Here is a 21,471-nt window from a genome sequence, read left to right as displayed (position 1 = left end):
TTGTATATATGTATGACAATGTCAAAGAAATATTTTATTCTATTAATGTTCCACAAATAAACACTTAGATTAAGATATTAAAAAATACATTTGAAATGTATTTCACATATTACGAAATGCCCATATACTTATTTTCCATGTAGGAATTATGTAATCTTTCACACTATTGGTGTGTCACCCAGAATTATTCATTTAATAGAAATAATGCAATAAGGTGTATATTTAGTGTCATGAGATTGATTTGCTCACAGTCTTAATCTTTTAATGCACGGCTCTGAGGAAAAGGAATAAAAGTGAACTGAATATCATCAGTAGAAAACAACACTGCCAAATCTACTAACTTTACTTGCGTGGAATTGGGCATTACTGAGAATTTCTCTTTCCACAGCCTGTATCAGTAAACTTTTTAAAGGCAGTTGATGGAAATATAGCGTATAAACTTATATGGTTAATAGTATAATTTGTGCACTTTTTTGGTTTCCTGCTGCTGACCGCTGAGAATGGTAAAACACCCCCATCTGCTGGTATCTCACTAAAGCACATAAAATAAAAATGACACGGAACTGTTTTACTTTAATTAAATATATTTATTGATTCACTATTCTGCATCACAGACTCTGAAATTTACATATACCGCAGCTGTCATTTTACTGCAGTAATGTTTTACAGCTGCAACAGGTGAAACAGTAATGATGGTTTGGCACAGTTTTAAAAGTGCACTTATAATTAAGACACAATTAGTAGCTACACTAAAGACAATTAAAGGCATGTAATGAAAAACAGACAAAACAAAAACGACAACAAAAATTCCATAAAATACATTATAACAGAAATTCCTAGTACAGATTTCAAATGACAGAAATGAATCTTGTGCTTTCCCTTTTTTTGATGGAGGGTATGATGTTCATATTTTCAATTATTAATCTATGTTAAAAGACTTTAATATACTAATATTTTTGTTAAACGGTTAAAATGACCTGAAGTACATCCTTAACTCGGTTAAAACTAGAAAATCTACCACTTTCTTAAGAATTTTCTTAACAGGTAAAAATTAAATGGCTTCTCATCAGTCTTTTTAAAGTAACATCCTTATCGATTACATTTAATATCCATATGACTGACAATTACTGTAAAATGATGCCTATTAATATCCATGTCACCAATAGTGATACTTTTTAGGTTTGACAAAGAACACAGCTCCACCATATTCATATACACACTCTGTTAAGGTGCTAAGCGGTGGTACACCCAACCACCCTCAGCCAAATGTTGCATTTCTCCAAGTTCAGACACTCCGTCTTTGAGCTTTGTGAAGACGATGCGATCGTGTAACCGATTGGTCTGACCCTGCCAGAACTCAATCAGAGAAGGTTTGACCATGTAGCCTCCCCTACAGTAAGCAACATAAACAGATAACACGTTAGGATAAAATCAGGAATGATTCTCTTGTGACTCATTATATTACCTGATTATTCCTAAATGTTTCGTTTAGGTGAGGTGAAACTCAATAGCAAACTATGCCATTTATTGAAAACAAATAAGAGCAAGTCATTTACCAGTAGTCTGGCATGGGAACCTCAGAGTCTTTATACTTCTCCTCCAACTCTGCATTCTTCTGTCTTATGTACTGAGAATGCAAATATAAAGAAAATATAAATTTTATTCTTCATGATAAACTGTTATATATTGAAATCTAAACAGTCAGAAAGTCTGAGGTCATCACTCACCTCTCTGTTGGGTATCACAGTGCTCTGCCTGCTCACTACTGCACCAATCTGAATACTCTTGGGTCTTGAGTGAAAGTATTCGCAGGAACTCTGATATGGAATTCTCTCTACAGTTCCTTCAATTCGAATCTGTGGGGACACAATTTTGAGATTCTCAGAATCTTAGTTTATAAGAGACAGATTCTCAGAAAACTGGTTTATCTAGAACCTCAAATCTGCATTTTTACAAAAGTATTGAGACACCTGATTATTTATTGTTTCTTTCAAAATCAAGAGTTATGGTGTCTTTTTAAAGGGAGTTAATATTGCTTTTATTGAAGTAACAGTCTATATTGTACAAATAAACTAAAATTGTACTAAATTTGGAGCCTTTATATGAGGTTTTGTTTGCATCCATCGATAGGATAGGAGCATTTGTGAGATCAGGATGCTGGATGATCATCACCCCATCTCATCCACAACTTCCCAACTTAAGAAAAATTTGAATGTTTAAGTGGTCATATGCAACACTCACCTGCCTATTGAGTGGTTCCCAGTAAAACACAAGGCATGCATGTGGGTTGCTCTCCTATCAAGATAGATTAGAGAAGACCATAAGAGAAAATGAGTTAAGCATTTTATCATCTACTAAACTGTAGATAGAGCACATTTAAGTAACTTTATCTTAATATTAAAATTTTAACCCAAACCAGACTATACCATCCCTACAAATCAACAGATGTACACAGTACATCATGTACTGTGTCTTTAAGTAATATATCTATTTTGTTTCAATTAGATCAAGAAAATATTAAAATGTGCAGAACATGGGTTATTTCAAGATCAGCTGAAAGCATTTGAGCGCTAAGAGGCTTTTTAATGAAGACTTACCAGTTCGTTACCTTTACGACTTTCATAGTTTGTGAAGAAGCGAAATCCCTCATTGCTATAACCTTTCAGCAGCACCATACGAGCAGACGGCCTCCCGTCCCTTTAAACAAGACAGCAATAAGAAAAAATAATGGGTCAGAATTGGAGTAAATCAAACCATCTTTTGTATCCATCAAGATTGTAAACCATTGTATAATCTTTCACTTGTCCCATCTGTAATGGTATAACAATGTATTGATTGTGATTAATATGTGCCTGGCTAGTGGGATAGTAAAGTTAAAGACAGACATAATTAAAACTAAAATTTTAAGATTTTTCTGAGCTGCACTAATAAAGTGCAGTATATGACATTCTTACTTGGTTGCTGTTGCAATGCACATGGCATTGGCCTCCCCAATTTCAGGACATTTTGTAGCTTGATCAAACCACTCGCCAAACTGCTTTATAGGGTCAAGGGACACAAGCTGATCCTCTTCAAAGCACTATAACATCAGGAAAATGTCATTAATATTACATAGTGTTTTTACAGAGCACTGCATTGTCCAATAGGGTACATTCTCATTACAAGTATCTTTTGTAATTTGTAAAAAATACAATTAACTTAGTAATTTGCCTGAGTGTTCTTTTTGTAAATGCTGCAGTTGAGAGAGCAGTAACACAATCTGTTCCAGCTCTGCTTTATTATTTACTTATTTTCATTGCTACTTAACAGCTGTAACCTGTTAACCAATTAATTATTTGCTAACAATGATTTTTTTTTCTTTTTTACCATATACTAATACTCTTTTATTTTGTGTATTTTACAAAAAGAACACTCAGCCTTTTATAATAATAACTAGAAAAATAAACTGCCTGGCCAACTTTTATATTTAATTGGACGGCCTGTGGTTTTGATTACAGCACACATTTGCTGTTTCGATAAGCTTCTGCAATGTCACAAGATTAATTTTTATTCAGTGTCATGTTAATTTTTTTCCAAGATCTTGCATTGATGATTGGAGAGTCTTCTCCAGCACATCCCAAAGACTCTCAATAGGGCTAAGATCTGGACTTTGTGGTGACCAATCCATGTGTGAAAATGATGATCTCATGCTCTCTAAACCCTCATGCTCACTCTTTCACAATTCCAGCCACATGAATCCTGGCATTGTCATCTTGGAATATGGCCGTGCCATCAGGGAAGAAAAAAATCATTGATGGAATAACCTGGTCTATATTCAGTATATTCAGGTAGTCAGCTGACCTCATTCTTTCAGCACATACTGTTGCTGAACCTAGACCTGACCAACTGCAGCATCAACCCCACATCATTTGCTTAATGATGCGTAAAATTCAGTGTAATAACTCGGATCTGAGGAGCAGAACCATCTGTAACTCAATAGACGCCATGAAGGTCAGTCACTGTTATGCTATTATTGCAATGCATGTGTAACCAAACTTTAAAATGTTCCAAGCCAAATAAATGAGCCACAAAAGAAACTGATATAACTGGTAGTGAAGGGCATTTATTTTTGGGTCGGTAGCAGTGTACTACCTGTGTCCAACTTAATAAGAGTTTAGTGGACTGGAGCGTTTCTTTCTCTCAGCAATGAGTAAAATATTTCAATTACATTTTATATATATATAGAGACACTTATGAAAATAATATGTGTATAAAAATAAAAAAAAAATATATATATATACATATATTTATATAAAATGTACACAGTCACACTTCCCTGAATTCACCTTGTATGAATATGATTAGACCCAAATAAAAAAAATATATTCACTGAACAATATTGAAGAGCTCTTTAACCTTGAAAAGTATATATTTGTTTTCCAGAGAACAGTTCCTTTAAGTGTTCGTGAAGTAGAAAAAAAAAAAGGAATTGAAACAGTCCTTGAACAATTCGTACTCCGGGAGGAAAAATTGAAGGAAAAATGCACAAAAAAAACTATTTGGGTACCCAAAAAAAAATATGAAAACTCAATTCAGTATACTTAAGTGATCCATGAAAGGTTTAGAGCAGATGCGGCCGTCTCACTCTCCTTCACTCTCCGTCTCACTCTCTCTCTCTTTCTCTCTCTCTCAGCTTGGAAACTAGCCTGAGCACACCACCAGTCTAGCAGGAGAATCAGTAAACACGAGTTAATAATATGACGGCAGCTGGAGCTAGCTGCAGCTATCAGACCTCTCTCTCCCTTCGCGCCTAATCGTCTGAGCAGAGTTTAATCTTATACAGAGAACACAATCTATAAGTACACATTAATAAAAATGAAAATACCCAAATACTGTTTTACAATAAGCATATTAAACAAACATACACTTTTAGAACTTTTAGAAAATACCTCTAGTATTTCACTTAAAACACTTTAACTAAATGCTTATATTTAAAGCATATAAAGAGCGATATAAAGTCATTAAAATACATTTAACATTTCACTCAAAACACTTGAATTATATGCTTCTATTAAAAGCATAAACAGAGCATTTAAAGTTAATAAAACACTTAATATGTTAACCAAAACTTCTGGAACTAAATGCTTATATTTAAAGCATATAAAAGGCATTTTTAGTAATTAAAATACACTTAATATTTTACTCAAAACATTTGAGTTGCATGCTTAAAGCATGTAGAGACCATGTAACCCACTAATACAGACCAGATAAACTAGAGTTTCAAGCTTAAACTGAACTGAACTTCAGCAGAACTTTTAAACACATTAGTGCTATTTTTATGAAACAAATAAAACATATAAAGCTCTTCATAATTATGCACTAGGATGCCCTATAAGCGGACAATGCTCACCTAGCAGGAGAATCAGTAAACACGAGTTAATAATATGACGGCAGCTGGAGCTAGCTGCAGCTATCAGACCTCTCTCTCCCTTCGCGCCTAATCGTCTGAGCCTCGTGCTCTCCTGCCTATGCATTCCTATGGGAGCTGCGTGATTTTGCCGTAAAGCAGACAGAACTGACATAAAGTGTGTAGTGTGTGTGAAAACTGCTGCGGTTTTCTTAAAGGGGCAGCGCTTAATTAAGGGGCAACCTTACATTAAATGTCTAGAAAACAGCTGGGTTACATCCTCCCCTGCTTAAAATATGACGTCCTCGTCATGCACAGTAGCTGTAGCCTGTATCAATGCTGCAATCTGCTCCTGCAAAGACATTAAGAAACTATAGAGCAGTTGAGGTGAGCTAACATTATGCTGTCTGCAACCAACTTGAGAGCCAACATGGTAATCCCTAAGATAAGAAGGGGGTTGACGTCTTCTCTGTGGTCTACTTTGTACTAGTCTTGGGCTTGCCACAATTTCACTGTCAGACAACTCAGTAGAGTCGACTGCAAAGTCTGGAGCTTCTGGATTCAAAGAGCTCTGGAATGGAGATAAAGTCTGTTCAGCTGGCTGACTACTGTCTAGTTCTTCAGACTGCATGCAAGGTACGTCAATGTCCTCTCTTGCTTCGGAAGTTTGTGAAGATTCAAGCATCACTTCTTCACAGCTTGTAGGGACTTGAGCTGGTGTTTCACACACTTGACTTTCTCTAACAGCTTCCAAATCTACAGGTAAAAACCCACATGGGAGCAGCAAGTCGCGATGAAGGACTCGTTCTCTGCCTTCTCCGTCTTCTGTTCTCACCACATACACTGGTATGTTTTCATCAGGCTGCTTGATTACAATGTGAACAGCAGATTCCCACCGATCAGAAATTTTGTGTTTCTTTCTAAGGCTAAGATTCCTAACAAGAACTCTGTCGCCCACTTCCAGAGGCATGGCGGTCACATTGGCATCCCAGCGTCTCTTGTTAAGTGCCTGTCTTTTCTCAGCATTTTGTGATGCAAGGTTATACGCATGTCTGAGTCTGCTCTTCAACTCGCGCACATACTGGGAGTGTGTCTTGGGATTATGGCCTCGAGGACTAATGCCGAAGTAAAGATCTATTGGGAGGCGTGGCTGCCGACCAAACATGAGAAGAAAAGGTGCTTCACCGGTCGTATCATTTCTCGTGCAGTTATAAGCATGTACGAGGGGTCGAACGTATTTTCTCCAGTCCTCTTTCTTCTTTTCCTCCAGTGTTCCCAACAAATCAAGAAGAGTTCTGTTGAATCTCTCAACAGGATTTCCTCTGGGATGATATGGCGTGGTCCGAGACTTGATCCCAGACAGCGTACACAGCTCTGTTACTACTTCAGACTCAAAACAAGCTCCTTGATCGCTATGCAATCTACGGGGAAAACCATAGTGGCTAATGAAATTTTCCCACAGCACTTTAGCTACGGTTCTTGCAGTCTGATCTTTGGTAGGGTAAGCTTGTGAGTATTTTGTAAAGAAGTCTGTTATGACTAAAATATTACGAGTGTCTCCTGAATCAGGTTCTAAGCTCAGAAAGTCCATACAAACAAGCTCAAGTGGGGCAGTAACTTTTATGTTAACGAGCTTGGCTGCCTTCTGGGCTCTGGCCTTCCTCCTTACACACCTCTCACAAGCTTTACATTTAGCTTCAATGTACTGAGCCATTTTAGGCCAGTAAAATCTAGCTCTTGCAAGTTCTACTGTTCTCTCTATACCCATGTGGCCTGTTTCACTGTGGACACCATGAAATGCTTGCTCTCTGTGGCTGCTTGGTAAGACCAACTGATGGAAAGCCTCACCACTCTGATCAAAGACTTTGCGATGCAACACTCCATCCAGTAATACTAGTTTGGACTTTTCCCTTAGCAGAAGCACTGTCTCAGGCTCCCTTTCTCTCACATGTACATCCTCTTTGCCAGTGTTGCCTTCTAAAATGTCAATGATGTAGGCCAAGTTACGGTCTTTTCTCTGCAGTTGGTGCCAGTCTTCCATAGACATCCCTGGAATGGTTTCTTGACCTGGCCACAGGGCTGGATCTTCCAGATCATCGGGTACAGCTCCTTCACCACATAATAGAGTTTCTACTGCTGGGATTCCACTCTTGTCAGACTCACACATCTCTTGAGAAACGCTGTGATACGTGCACAGAGTACTCACTGCCTCTTCGTCTAGAATGCTGAAGTTGTCAGTGCATGGGCTTGCACAATTTAACAAACGGCATACATTCTCTCTCAGCTCCTCCGACTCCTCATCCTCTGATGGTTGTCCACAAGGCCTCCGAGAAAGTCCATCAGCATCAGCGTTACGCAGACCAGATCTGTAATGTATGTCAAAATTGTAGATTGACAGTGCAGCAAGCCACCTATGGCTAGTGGCATCTAGCTTTGCGCTGGTCAAGACATAAGTCAGTGGGTTGTTGTCTGTCAGCACCTTGAATTCAGACCCATACAAATAGTCATGGAATTTCTCGCTCACGGCCCACTTAAGAGCGAGAAATTCTAATTTGTGGGCTGGGTAGTTTCTCTCACTTCTGGAAAGCCCTCGACTGGCATACGCTACTACCCTTGTTTCACCGTCTTGAACCTGATACAAAACTGCACCTAATCCAGTGGTGCTCGCGTCTGTGTGCAGCACATAGGGGAGGTGCCAGTCTGCAAAGCCAAGAATGGGTGCTGAGGTCAGTTTATCAACGATCAATTCAAAAGCTTCCTGACAGCTATCAGCCCATTTGTCTCTCAGTAAAGGTGACTTAGCTCGTGGCCCATAATGAGGACGCTTGTGTCTGGAGGCATATTCTCCTTTTAATAAATCATTGAGAGGTCGGACTATTTTGGCATAATCGCGAACAAATCGGCGATAATATCCAGTGAATCCGAGAAAGGACCTGAGCTCACGAACTGTCTGTGGGCAAGGCCATGTTTTAATAGCCGCAACTTTATCGGGATCAGGCTGAATCCCCTGTGCAGAAATGACATGTCCTAGATACCTCACAGATGTTTGAAAAAATTTGCATTTGGAGGGGGATAGTTTGAGGCCGAAATCAGAAATGCGTTTTAGCACTTTCATCACCCTTTCCTCGTGCTCCTCCAATGTGCTGGAGAAGATGATAAGATCGTCAAGAAAAGTGATAACTTCCTGAAGGTTCATTCCTTCCATTACTTTCTCCATTGTGCGTTGAAATGTGGCTGGGGAGTTCGTCAGACCTTGTGGTAGCCTCCGGAATTGCCATGTACCAAACGGGGTTGTAAAGGCTGTTTTTGGTCGGTCAGAGGGCTCAACTTCGAGCTGATAAAATCCACTTTTAAGGTCCAGAACACTGAACCATTTCGAGCCTGACAGTAAGGTGAATGTCTCCTCTATACGTGGTAGTGGATATGCATCTTTCTTGGTGAGATTATTTAGCTTCCTGTAATCTACTACCATTCTCAGTTCTCCACTTTTCTTTCTAACAAGCACAATGGGAGATGCATACGGACTGTTTGATTCTTCAATGATGCCTGCTGCTAAAAGATCTTGCAAATGCTTTTTCAGATCATTAAAGTCAGCTGGAGAGACACGTCTTGTTCTTTCTTTAAATGGCACATGTGGCTCTAGCTCTATGTGATGCCGGACACCGGAGGCTGTGCCAACATCCAGATCACTCCTGGAAAAGGCTTGTGGAACTTCTTTCAGGATCCTGGTTTGTATTTGCTGTTTAAGCTGTGGACTTAGAGGGCTGTTACTAAAATCTAACTCCAGAGGCTCATGGACAGGAGCAGTTTTCTCGGTTTGAGAGATCAACAGAGAATGAGTCTGTAGCTTAGAAGTCTCGTGAGAATTTGCTGAGGTATTTGCAGTAATAGGAACAGCCCAATCAATGGGTGAACAAGATGCAATCACAGTTTTAGGAGACAGCGTAATGTCGTGCTGAGAGACATTTTCCACAAAGAACTCAACCTGGCTGTGAGAATTAGGTTTCATGTCAACTATTTGGTCATAGACTATGAGACCTCCAGGTGTGTGAATTTCATCTGAGCTACTGACAAGAGCTTGAACCATTTCACAATTAGAGTTACAGGGACACATGCCTTTCAACAGACTCACTTCACCTTGTTTCACATGGACTGGCTCTTTACTACTAAGCATTATGCGCAGAACATTAGCACTCTCTGCACAAGGCTTTGACTTTTCACGATAGTCTGCATAGGCCATGGCCCAGCTGGTCTGAATAGGTAAGGTCTTGAGAAACTGAGTTCCACTTTCTTTTATGCAGCGCGTGGTTAACTGGCGCAAAACATTAGTGCCAACAAGCAGAGGGAATTTCTCATTATATGACTGGTCCGGACTCACTAGCACTAGGGTGTTGAAGCGCTGACCTGTGCCACATGCATTTTGTGGGAACCGAAACTCTACTTCAATGTACCCTAAATAGGGGACTCTTTGTCCAGCTGCACCTTCAATATTTAGTACACTGCCTATCGAGTACAGTTCACGATGGGCTAAATGTTGGGAATAAAATGACTGGCATGCAATTGTTACTTGTGAGCCAGAGTCTATTAAACAGTGGCACTGCACACCATCTATCCAAGCAACACTTTCACAAACATCACCAACAAGACCCTCAGGAATCTGAGTAGATGCTTCCTTAGTTGGGGACAGTCCATACATGCAGTAGCTCTCGGAACTAGTTTGAATTTTAGCTCCTGCTCGTTCCGCAGCAGGAGCTCTTACATGTTTAAAGGCAGAGGATGCTCGGGAGCTTGCTGGTGGCTTTGTCTACTACGATGCCTTTCACACAGCTTGCTTTGCACTAGGACAGCGTTAGTTGAATTTGTACACTGAGGTAGTAGATGAGAATTCTCCCCACAGTTGTAGCAGAATCTCCCAACATTGGCTTCTCTTGCTGCAGAAACAACTGGATCAGCTTTAAGGCTTTTAGCATTTTGTGAGGTCTTGTAATTGGCTTTATCATTTCTGGCATGCTGAAATTTTGGTGTAGATGCATTTCTTTTAATCTCAGCTTCCAGCTGTCTAATTCTCTCCTCTAACTGTGCTCTTGTACAGGCATCAAGTGCATAGTTGTCACAGCTGGAGCCCTTGGGCTCGTCAGGAGTCATGTGAGTTTTGGTATGGACTTTGGTTGACGTTACTCCTAAATGTCTTTTTCTTCTCATTTCTTTGAGATGACTTTCTTTCTCATAAGTTCTGATCCTGAGTAGCATCTCAGAAAAAGTGGGAATGCTCTTTGAGGGATCAGCTAGTAGATCTTTCAAGTGAAGAGTGGATATTAACTGGTCATCCCAACAGCCACGCAGAAACTGCTTTAACAACTGAGAGTCAGCATCACCTCTGGATACACCATTTCTCTCTATGACTTCTTGTAGCAAGGTTTGAAGACGGCGCAGGTACTCACTAACTGTTTCACCACTGTTTTGGTGCGTTTCCAAGTACTGGATGTACAGCTCTTCGCCCCCTGTGACATTACCATATGCGTTGTCCAGCTCCTGAAGATAGACACTTGGGGCAGCCTGAAGACCAACACGTAAGGCCACATTCAACGCTGGGGAGAGTAAGCTGTTAAGTATCGCACTGCGCTTCTGATTTTCGTTCAGAGTGAGGTCTTTTAGCCTCTGTTTGGCACGAAGCAGCCATGTGCTAAAATCTGCCTCAGTGTGGGGTTTAGGGAAATTACCAGAGAATGCTGGTAGCTCTTGTGGGGTGGCAGCATATGTCTGGGAGTCATGCTTGACTATATGTTCCACTAAGACACGATGAGTATCAGCTGGTATGGGGATGACGAGTGAGGGGTCAGCATTGGGCACTTGTGCATCTGAGGGATATTTTACATCACTGTCGACACCCCTGTTTGCATCAGCGAGGAAATCTTGTTTGCGACGAGGGGCAGGAGTTGAGGTTAAAGGACTAGTTTTGTGCTCTTTCCTTCCACTCATATAGCCCATGGCTTTTTGGCTCAAGTTAATAGGACTGACATTGTAAGTGGTGGCTAGCTCCTCAATTTTCTCTCTAAAGTTAACTGTCATATCATCAATGACACGAGCTAATGGGGCTAGTTTTTCACTCTTAGGAGTTGTCTCTATTTTGTCTGGGCAGTACTCCTCTAGCTGAATTACCTCCCAGTGAGAGCCACTACCATCTGGATGCCCTGCTTCTAAAAGCATTGGAGTTACGCATTCTCGAAATTGGCATAAAATAGTACTGAGTTGTACATCAATGTGTTGAATCTTGACTACATGGTCTAGTAGGTCGAACACTTCCTGCACTGTTTCTAAATTGACCTTTGCCATATCACCTTTGAGGATGACTGTACATTCTGGGTCAAACCCATACTGTTCACATAACTCCATTTTACCAACTCTTTAAATGAGTCACAGCTATTGAATTTTCAATTAGACAGATTTTCAGAAAATAAAAAAAAATTAGAAACGCTCCAGTCCCTGTTCGGGCGCCATTTTTCCCTTATGTAACCAAACTTTAAAATGTTCCAAGCCAAATAAATGAGCCACAAAAGAAACTGATATAACTGGTAGTGAAGGGCATTTATTTTTGGGTCGGTAGCAGTGTACTACCTGTGTCCAACTTAATAAGAGTTTAGTGGACTGGAGCGTTTCTTTCTCTCAGCAATGAGTAAAATATTTCAATTACATTTTATATATATATAGAGACACTTATGAAAATAATATGTGTATAAAAATAAAAAAAAAATATATATATATACATATATTTATATAAAATGTACACAGTCACACTTCCCTGAATTCACCTTGTATGAATATGATTAGACCCAAATAAAAAAAATATATTCACTGAACAATATTGAAGAGCTCTTTAACCTTGAAAAGTATATATTTGTTTTCCAGAGAACAGTTCCTTTAAGTGTTCGTGAAGTAGAAAAAAAAAAAGGAATTGAAACAGTCCTTGAACAATTCGTACTCCGGGAGGAAAAATTGAAGGAAAAATGCACAAAAAAAACTATTTGGGTACCCAAAAAAAAATATGAAAACTCAATTCAGTATACTTAAGTGATCCATGAAAGGTTTAGAGCAGATGCGGCCGTCTCACTCTCCTTCACTCTCCGTCTCACTCTCTCTCTCTTTCTCTCTCTCTCAGCTTGGAAACTAGCCTGAGCACACCACCAGTCTAGCAGGAGAATCAGTAAACACGAGTTAATAATATGACGGCAGCTGGAGCTAGCTGCAGCTATCAGACCTCTCTCTCCCTTCGCGCCTAATCGTCTGAGCAGAGTTTAATCTTATACAGAGAACACAATCTATAAGTACACATTAATAAAAATGAAAATACCCAAATACTGTTTTACAATAAGCATATTAAACAAACATACACTTTTAGAACTTTTAGAAAATACCTCTAGTATTTCACTTAAAACACTTTAACTAAATGCTTATATTTAAAGCATATAAAGAGCGATATAAAGTCATTAAAATACATTTAACATTTCACTCAAAACACTTGAATTATATGCTTCTATTAAAAGCATAAACAGAGCATTTAAAGTTAATAAAACACTTAATATGTTAACCAAAACTTCTGGAACTAAATGCTTATATTTAAAGCATATAAAAGGCATTTTTAGTAATTAAAATACACTTAATATTTTACTCAAAACATTTGAGTTGCATGCTTAAAGCATGTAGAGACCATGTAACCCACTAATACAGACCAGATAAACTAGAGTTTCAAGCTTAAACTGAACTGAACTTCAGCAGAACTTTTAAACACATTAGTGCTATTTTTATGAAACAAATAAAACATATAAAGCTCTTCATAATTATGCACTAGGATGCCCTATAAGCGGACAATGCTCACCTAGCAGGAGAATCAGTAAACACGAGTTAATAATATGACGGCAGCTGGAGCTAGCTGCAGCTATCAGACCTCTCTCTCCCTTCGCGCCTAATCGTCTGAGCCTCGTGCTCTCCTGCCTATGCATTCCTATGGGAGCTGCGTGATTTTGCCGTAAAGCAGACAGAACTGACATAAAGTGTGTAGTGTGTGTGAAAACTGCTGCGGTTTTCTTAAAGGGGCAGCGCTTAATTAAGGGGCAACCTTACATTAAATGTCTAGAAAACAGCTGGGTTACACATGCATGGGGTGGTCAAAGTGCAGCCCCAGGCTCTAGTGTGACAGTAGAGCTGTAGTTAATGTTTGAGCTCTGGGTGGGCTTAGGTATAGAGGGTCTTTAAGGTGTGATAATGTTACCTCCGCGTCGCCTTTGTACTTCTTTCTCATGTTACTCAGATCCATTGCTGTGCTGTCAGTGCTCCACTTGGTGCAGTAAGGAGAGGATAATAATCCTGCGCGGTAATAAAGTGATAGAGCAGGTCTGCAGGGGGAGACCCGGGCTGTGCTGCTGCTGCTGATGCACCTGAACGTGCTGCTGAACCTCAGAACACGTTTCATGCTTGTAAACAGCGCACAGTCCCCTTAGTGACGTAATCACGTCGCCACAACGTTACATAAAACATCGGTAACTGTATCGCTGAGTTTAGCGCGTGTCGTTTAGAAGAGTCATACTCTAAACCGAAGCTGTTAGAGCCTAAAGTATACAGAAATTTAGTAAAACCGGGTAAATTGTCGTAAAATTAATAAATAAACGACCGGTGAACAAACAGCGATGACTTTAACAACACCGCGCTGCACCATACGATGCCTCGCCCACTGCCAGGGTTGCCAGATTGATAAAGTTGCATTCACCCAAAACGTGTTTTAATATGTAACGTTACCATAATGCAGTAAAACCGACCAAAAACAAAACTATTAACAGTTTTGACAGTACAATAATGACAAAAAAATACATATAACATTTTTTCTCTAATATTACAGCTTTTAGGTTAATGTTTTTTTATTTTTCCCTCATAGCAATGAACATTGTATAAATGTTAATGTTTTGGTTTTATTGCATCATTTAAGGTTGATGATGGAAAAACCGTCTTTATTTAACATCTTCTAATATGCATCAGTTAATGTTAAATTTGCATTTAAAGGCTTTCAATTGTCGGGACACGGAATCTACACTAACACAGTTTTTTAGGTTAAAGGTGCTTCCCACAAATAATAATAATAATATTCATTATGAACGAATATTAATTATTAATATTTGTTCTTATAATAATATTTATAACAAACACTAATAATTGATTTAATACAGGCTATAAAAATAGCAAACAAACAAGATGTATATGTTTAATGCAAGTAATTAACTCTTGACAAGTCCAGCACAGCTGTTAACTGAAAGCTATCCCAGGTGACTCTACCTCATACTGAGAAAATACAGCCATGAGGTGCAAAGCAAGAAGAATCTAAAACATAAAACATTTTTAACACATTTTTTTGTTTACAAAACATTTCTATATAATTTTCTTCATAGTTTGGATGACTTTATTTTTAATCTATGAAAAGGCGCGTTTTTCCAACAAATCTTGTAAAAGCCCCTAATCTGGCAACACAGTCCTCAGCATGGAGACTCGGTGCAGATCAGTATACCATGTGGAGCGGCGTGTGGAGGAGGAGATGAGTTAAAGCTCTCATAAACAGCACAGAACCGCGCTGTCCAGGGTTGCCATGTTCGTGGGTTTCCTGCCAAATTGGGCTTGTTAGAAAATCTAGCCGCTGGTAAAAATTAATATAAAGGGTGGTGATGTGGGTTTTTTGCGCTACTGACCACGGCCGTAAAAAAAAAAGAAAAGAAAAAAAGGTGGGTGTTGCCTTGGATGATATTTCAACACGGCGGGCAAATGTTAAGTCAACACTAAAATAATTTTCCTTAATTTACAACAATAAAGACCAGGAGAACATAACGACATAAAGGACGACAGCGTGAAAAGGGGAACTACAGAGAGAGAGAGAGAGAGAGAGAGAGAGAGAGAGAGAGAGAGAGAGAGAGAGAGAGAGAGAGAGAGAGAGAAATATTACAATGTAACCAGAAATCACCAGGCAATGGAAAAAAACAGGAGAGAAGAGAGTTCAGGAGGGGCAAGAACAGAAAAGAGTAAGTAAAAGTTTTTTTTTTTTTTTGCTTATTATGTTACTATTCAATGTTATTTACAGGAATATAAAACTGTTATAAAAGAACTAATAAACACTAATGTTACAATATTATTAATATCACTTTAAGGAAAATAACAATACTGATAATAAATCCCTTATAAACAAAATACTAAGTCGTACACTCATAGTTGTTTTAACATTTGCTTTAAACTTGTGACAGACATAATTTTTGTCCTAGTTCAAGCTTCTGAAAGGCGGGTTTTAGACTGACTTTAGGCTGGGTAATTTTTGTTGGACCTGGCAACCCTGGCATAGTCGTTCCGCATCACATCCGGCACAACATGGCAGCGACCTTGTGCAGCAGGATTCTACTAACAAAACCCGGTATTAATCCGAATTAACTGTTAAACTGTGTTTTATAACGGTGCCATGTAGTGTTGCGGCGCCTGTAGGGCAGCAGGGGGGCGTGTGGCGGGATGATATTTTAGATTATATTGTTTATAATTGGTCTCTGGTGAGCGGGTGTCAGTCCTGCTCCTCACATCCCCTCAGTTCTCTGTTTCTGCTTTAATGAATCTGGTTTCTGTGTTTCTCAAATTTCAGTAGTTTGTTTTGAGGACAGGGAATAATACACTGTGCTTTATCAGAGAGCAGAAACACATTATTTAAATAAATAACACTTTAATGGTGCTGGGTGGTATGATAAAAATGTATATCACGGTATTTTGCAAGATTCTGACGGTTTCACGTAACGTTATATCAAGGGGTCCTGGGGTTACCTAGGCTACTGTTTTTCGCTGAACACCGTGGTCTTCCGGTAGTTTTATTCCAGTCCGGATGGACGTTTGAGTTTAATCACTTCGTGTTTAATAAAAAGGCTTATTTGTGCACTGCTACATACCATAATTACACTTTGAGCGCACGTTTCCACGGAGATCCACATAAACACAACAGCAAGTGGAAATGGAGGAGCTACTGAACGCGAAGTCATGTGACAGAAAAAGCCCCAAAACTCTCTGGTCCTCCTGTTTTTCAATTGCAGTCTGGATGCAACAGTTTTATCACTAAGTAGAAGTGTGAAATATTTTTCACAGTCGCCCTCCTGAGAAACTAATCCTGTCCAGATAGGGCTTAAGGTTTTAAATTATCGCTTTGCTTACTGTTGGGTTTACTTTGTTCTACAGAATAACACAATATGCGAAGGAATCAGATTGCATTATCAGAAAATCAGCTGGAGAATTTAAACAACAGACCTTAAAAAGAGATACACCAACCTGTTCTAGTTTTAATATTATAAGTAGTTCCATAAATACAATAAACAGACATAAAACACTCAGTGTTTAGATATTCAAAAGAGATATTTCTCAAATGTTATGTTGCACAAGTAACACTAGTTTAATATCAATTTACAATGGGCTTCCCAGAGAAAAAACTTCGAGATATTTCTGTTGACACATTTAAGAATGACTTTTTTTATGTTGTTTTTCAGTTTTTGACAATTTCTATCATACCTTCTGTGAAAATGTCATGATGAAAAGACAATAGAAATGCTTTGTAATTACTTAAAATGGAATGGATGATATAAATCTGTAAATCAAAGATATTATTTATGATTTACTGTTTGAATTAAATTATAAAATATCAAGACCATTCTCTAGATCTGTTGTACGAGCTTTATTGCCTTTTTTATTAATGCAAAGTGATTATTTCGTGTGCCATAAAAATTGTTTTAAGTTTTAGTTTGCATCGTGTAGTGTTTTACTGTGTCGTATTTAACCTTTTCTGATGTGTTTGTGTGATTCCTGTAGGATGTCTGCCTTTGGCTCAGAGTGTCCGCCATGGCTCCAAGGCAGTCACCCGCCATAGAAAGCCTATGCACATTCTGAAGCAGAAGCTGTTGGCTGTTACTGAATACATTCCACCCAAACCGTCTGCTGCACCTGGTGCTTACCCTTCACAGACCAAGAGGATGGAGCAGGTAGGAGCTCAGTTATGATTGTCAAAGTGCAGCTTAACAGAACCAGCACAGCAGTGTGGGAGAGTTCTACATAGAGTTCTATGTTTGTATATATGGCTGGGTATCGTTTAAAAATTTTAATATCGTTACAATACTTTTAATTTGATACAGATACCTCAATGTTACTTTTTTTCATTGCCTTTTTCTCAGTGGTAACCACAAAATACAAAAAGCGATAGTTATTCTCACACAATGTATTTGTTTGACAGCCAACATTCTCTCATTCTCATACTGTCACCATGAGAGGCTTCATCTTTTTGGACCTGGTTGGAACAATGAAATAATGAGAGTGTTTGTAGCGCTTTATTAAGAACAAAAACAACAGCCTTAGGTAAACTACAAACATTTTTCCCTAAGCATATTTCTGGATTCAGTTTAAAAAAAAATATAAGCAGTAGATAAAAAAAAAATTAAATGATATTTATATTAGCAGTGTCAATCACTTAAAATGTATCATAACCATGCTGGTTCCCTCGGGGACAGTATTAATAGTGTAGTGTTGTTAAAGTCAGGCAGACTAGACCCTTTTATAACTTATATTGTCTCAGGATAGACAGTGCGAGAGACAGTGTGAGAAATAGCACAAGTTAGCGAGAGACACATCACAAGTGCCTGAGAGTTTTCAGCACAGCAGCGATGTGTCTACAATTTTAATAATCCATGTTTTTGCGTTCGCTCTCCGCTACTGTATTATTTATTTAATTTTTTTACCTTTCGGTACTCAGTTGTACCAAAACATAAAGTCAGTACCCTTTTGGTTTTGAATTTTGATACCAGGCCCTATTTATTTTATATTTATGATTTTTGGGAATCACCATGTTGTATATTGTAATTTTCTTTTCTATAAACCTTTTTTGGAGAATGAAAAAAAATGTGACATTGACAGCATATTGGAAGATTGTAAATTAACAAAAACTCTGCATAAGAAAAAAAATTCTAGAAAAACTGCAGCTTTCATGTACTGCATATTTCAATGTGTAATATTGGGACCTCCCTGAACACAGTCTTTTAACATTCTGTGTGCATGTTTATATATGGCAAGTTCAGCACAGCTTTGCCAAAAGTGTGTCCTTTCTTGATAATGCAAACTTCAGATAATTTGACCAGTGGTGCTCAAACCTTTATGTTAGACATATGTAATCAGTTTATATTTTATGTAATTATTCTTTTACTTTTTTACTAAATAGGAAAGCGGCTTGGTGAGGTTTTTGAAGAAAAAGGTGGAAACTACGTTTGAAGAGTGTAAGATGCTTGTCGTGGTTCAGAACAATGCCACCAATGCTGAAGACATGCTTTTGCTAAGACACAGACTTCATAAACATGATATTGCCATAAAATTTTTCCCCAACCAGGTAAAGTCAGCCATTCATAAAGTATATCATCTTTATAAGGGAGCAAGCATTTAGAGTTATTCATTGTTTATAACAAGGACTCTTTTTATTGTTGTCCAGGTAATGAGATCCTACCTGCCCAGCAGCCAGTACAGAAACATGCTGCCTCTCTTCATTGGACAAACTGTTATGTTTGTCAGTAAGGAGCCAAAAGTAAAGGAAATGTTGCGAGTGTTGAGGAGTAGCCCACAGATGATACTCTTAGGTGAGTTTGCCCTGCTTATTAAGGATTTGTTTGTATTGTATTATTATCACAATCATTTTGATACACGTATCTGCTTGTGGGAAAGAATGGAAAACATGTTTTACATATAACACATAATCTACATATAATTGCTTACAGATGTAATCAATACATCAAATAATTACCAATTAAAAATACCATAACATAGCTAATGCAGTCTTTGCACTGAGCAGTAAAGTATTTAGTTAATAAATAAAATGAATAAATTAATAAATGAATGAATGATTAAACAACAATGTAAACTTCAGGGTTGAGCCACTCCCACTTCTCCTAATCTGACAGATACAGGTATTTTGAGCAATAAAGAGAAACAGACACGGGTGATTCATTACCAGTTATACACACATTATTTGCACTATCCCTGTCTAAATACATTGGCATTAGTATGGAGTTGGTTCCCTTATTTGCAGCTCTTAACAGCTGGTTTAGATAGTGGTTCTTGAATCAGAAGACCATTGGCTCCTTTTATGCACCTCTCTATGTAATTTACACTTTAAAACAACCCATTTTTTTCAATAATATTTGAAAAAAAGTCAGACTGCTTGGTTAAGCACCTAATATGCTTGTCCCTATAGTGTATATAAATAGTTTTTCTTTGTCCAAGGCAGGAACATGAAAAATAAAAATGTCTGTTTCCACCCAAACCACTATGTTGAATATGTATTATTACACATTCTGTCCCTCTGGTAAAGTAGTGTAATGTAACAAAGAACAAATTATGAAAGTATATGGATTTCCTGCGGTAATTAAACACAAAATCAAAGGCGTGAAACATATTCACATTCATTACTCAGGAAGAAGTATACATATTAGGAATCAAAGATGCTTCTGTAGAATTTGAGTTATCAACTCAAGCTTTTTACTCAAATAAAAGTTTAAAAGTACTGGTTTCAAAACTACTTAAAGTATAAAAGTAACACTAGGCTAGGCACTAGGCTAGATGTTTCAGCTGAATGTATGCCCATATTTAAAAAAAAATATTTGGGACATTTCACTCAAATTCTCTTCAGTATAGAAATTAAAAGTACTGATCATTGAGTATCATCATCATCATAATCATCATCATTGAGTAAAAATAATAGTTCTTCAGTTAAGTACAGACAACCAAAGTATTTGTACTTCATTACTTGACACATCTGCACAACACAAAGTACAGATGTGTCACACAGATCAGGTTAAATCCGCTGGAGCACTGCAGCGTCTTCTAAATGGTACTAAACATATTGCTACTTCTATATTGGTCTTCTAGGAGGATGTATAGAGAACACACTGTTATCACGAGAAGGAATACTTAACTACTCCAGACTGCCATCTATAACCACTGTCCAGGGTGAGCTGGTCGGAGGCCTGACCTTAATGACCTCACAGACTGTGTCAATGCTGCAGCGGCACCCTGCCCACCTCTCGGCTCTCCTCCAGCAGTATATCAAACAGAATCAGCCCGGAGGCACCCCAGAGTCTACAGCACCAGAGACCACCCCTAAGACAGAGGGGGCAGCTGTCTGAACATGTTCATGTCACTAGATTGCTCTGTGATGGGTATGATTTGTCCAATGTTTGTTTATAATGTCTATAAGCTTAAAGTGCATTGATTGGACTCTCTGACGAGGACATTAATGCTCTACTGATGTTGCATATACTGGTCTGGAAAAAATTAAGAGACTACTTCAGTTTTTGAATCAGTTTCTCTGATTTAGCTATTTATAGAATAAAACAACAATTTTCATTTTACTCAAACATATACCTATAAAGTACGAACAACATTTCTTCCAAATTCTAAATAAAAATATTGTCATATAGAGCATTTATTTGAAGAAAATTAGAAATGGTCAAATTGCCAACAAAGGTGCAGTGCTTTCAAACCTCAAATCATGCAAAGAAAACAAGTTCATATTCTAAACTTTTAAGAGTTCAGAAATGAATATTTGGTAGAATAACCCTGATTTTGTATCACAGTTTTCATGCATCTTGGCATGTTCTCCTCCACCAGTCTTACACACTGCTTTAGGATAACTTTATGCCACTCCTGGTGCAAAAAATCAAGCAGTTCAGTTTGGTTTGATGGTTGTGATCATCTACCTTTCTCTTGAATATATTCCAGAGGATTTAATTTGTTAAAAAAAGTCAATTTTTAAGTGGTCTCCTATGTTTGTCCAGAGCTGTATATGTCTTGTATTTATGAACTGATTAGTACAGTGTCTGATCAGTGGATTGACATTAAAAAGAAACTTGTAAAATACATCTGACATTCAGGCTTATTCGTTCTTCCTTTTTTAAGCATTTGGGTGACCACATTTACAATACATTTATTGTAGATGTGAATAACATAAACCAATAAAGTCATATTTAACATCACTTCGTTTTTTGTTTTGTTTTAAA

At 38.1% G+C, this 21,471-nt stretch overlaps 2 protein-coding genes across 2 annotated transcripts; one reads left to right on the top strand and one right to left on the bottom strand.

Annotated features, from left to right (window-relative positions):
* Nucleotides 1–566: 566 nt before the first annotated feature.
* Nucleotides 567–14,102, bottom strand: pnpo (pyridoxamine 5'-phosphate oxidase). Its single transcript, XM_007259164.4, has 7 exons — nt 13,653–14,102; nt 2,955–3,079; nt 2,598–2,697; nt 2,242–2,295; nt 1,728–1,856; nt 1,557–1,627; nt 567–1,390 (listed from the first exon to the last, which is right to left on the bottom strand). Exons 1-7 carry the CDS (start codon nt 13,851–13,853, stop codon nt 1,225–1,227), a joined length of 846 nt encoding a protein of 281 aa, XP_007259226.3. The 5' UTR covers nt 13,854–14,102; the 3' UTR covers nt 567–1,224.
* Nucleotides 14,103–15,734: 1,632 nt separating this feature from the next.
* On the top strand, nt 15,735–21,447 carry mrpl10 (mitochondrial ribosomal protein L10). Its single transcript, XM_007259165.4, has 5 exons — nt 15,735–15,824; nt 17,249–17,418; nt 18,645–18,809; nt 18,909–19,053; nt 20,342–21,447. The coding sequence occupies exons 1-5, from the start codon at nt 15,782–15,784 to the stop codon at nt 20,596–20,598; spliced, it is 780 nt and encodes a 259-aa protein (XP_007259227.3). The 5' UTR covers nt 15,735–15,781; the 3' UTR covers nt 20,599–21,447.
* The last annotated feature ends 24 nt before the right edge of the window (nt 21,448–21,471 follow it).

Source organism: Astyanax mexicanus, chromosome 15 (assembly GCF_023375975.1).
Source record: "Astyanax mexicanus isolate ESR-SI-001 chromosome 15, AstMex3_surface, whole genome shotgun sequence".
NCBI classification, from domain to species: domain Eukaryota; kingdom Metazoa; phylum Chordata; class Actinopteri; order Characiformes; family Acestrorhamphidae; genus Astyanax; species Astyanax mexicanus.
Note: the sequence above shows the minus strand (reverse complement) of the source record. Positions and strands in the feature narration are given on the sequence as shown.

What these genes read in the sequence shown, in the direction of transcription:
- pnpo (XM_007259164.4), bottom strand. Translation starts at nt 13,853, where the DNA reads ATGAAACGTGTTCTGAGGTTCAGCAGCACGTTCAGGTGCATCAGCAGC. An exon ending in AGTACAAAGGCGACGCGGAG is followed by an intron (nt 3,080 to 13,652) that starts GTAACATTATCA and finishes CTGATGTTATAG; the next exon opens with TGCTTTGAAGAGGATCAGCT. An exon ending in TGCATTGCAACAGCAACCAA is followed by an intron (nt 2,698 to 2,954) that starts GTAAGAATGTCA and finishes TCTTGTTTAAAG; the next exon opens with GGACGGGAGGCCGTCTGCTC.
- mrpl10 (XM_007259165.4), top strand. Translation starts at nt 15,782, where the DNA reads ATGGCAGCGACCTTGTGCAGCAGGATTCTACTAACAAAACCCG. An exon ending in TAAAATTTTTCCCCAACCAG is followed by an intron (nt 18,810 to 18,908) that starts GTAAAGTCAGCC and finishes ATTGTTGTCCAG; the next exon opens with GTAATGAGATCCTACCTGCC. An exon ending in CCCACAGATGATACTCTTAG is followed by an intron (nt 19,054 to 20,341) that starts GTGAGTTTGCCC and finishes TTGGTCTTCTAG; the next exon opens with GAGGATGTATAGAGAACACA.